General features: G+C 74.1%; 1 protein-coding gene across 1 annotated transcript in view; it reads right to left on the bottom strand.

Moving 5' to 3' along the window:
- The window catches only part of TRIM44 (tripartite motif containing 44), a 45531-nt gene extending 45224 nt beyond the window's left edge, over positions 1-307 (bottom strand). Inside the window, exon 1 of the mRNA XM_010831886.1 lies at positions 1-307. Within this exon, the coding sequence (XP_010830188.1) occupies positions 1-128 (128 nt within the window). The 5' untranslated portion in view covers positions 129-307.
- Between the last annotated feature and the right edge of the window lie 6 nt (positions 308-313).

Raw genomic sequence — 313 nt, 5'->3', positions numbered from 1 at the left:
TGGCGGCAGTAGCAGAAGCCGCATTCTCGGCACACTTCCTCGGCCCCCGGAGCCTCGTCGGGCTCGCACTCATCACACGTGCCGTCGTGCGGCAGCTCCTCGAAGGCCGCACCCCCTCCGGAGGCCATGTGGAGGCTCTGCCTCGGCCCGGGCTTCTGGGCTACCGATCTCGCCGTCTAGCCTCGGAGCGACCTCCACCCCAGGCCGGGCCCGTCCCGGGGACTGGCCGCGCTGTGTCCCGCAGCCTCGGGGCCGCTGCTGCCTGCTCCCGGTAGCCCGCGTCCGGCGGAGGAGCGAAGGGCCTCCCCGCCGG

Source organism: Bison bison, unplaced genomic scaffold, assembly GCF_000754665.1.
Source record: "Bison bison bison isolate TAMUID 2011002044 unplaced genomic scaffold, Bison_UMD1.0 scf7180017864531, whole genome shotgun sequence".
NCBI lineage: Eukaryota > Metazoa > Chordata > Mammalia > Artiodactyla > Bovidae > Bison > Bison bison.
Note: the sequence above shows the minus strand (reverse complement) of the source record. Positions and strands in the feature narration are given on the sequence as shown.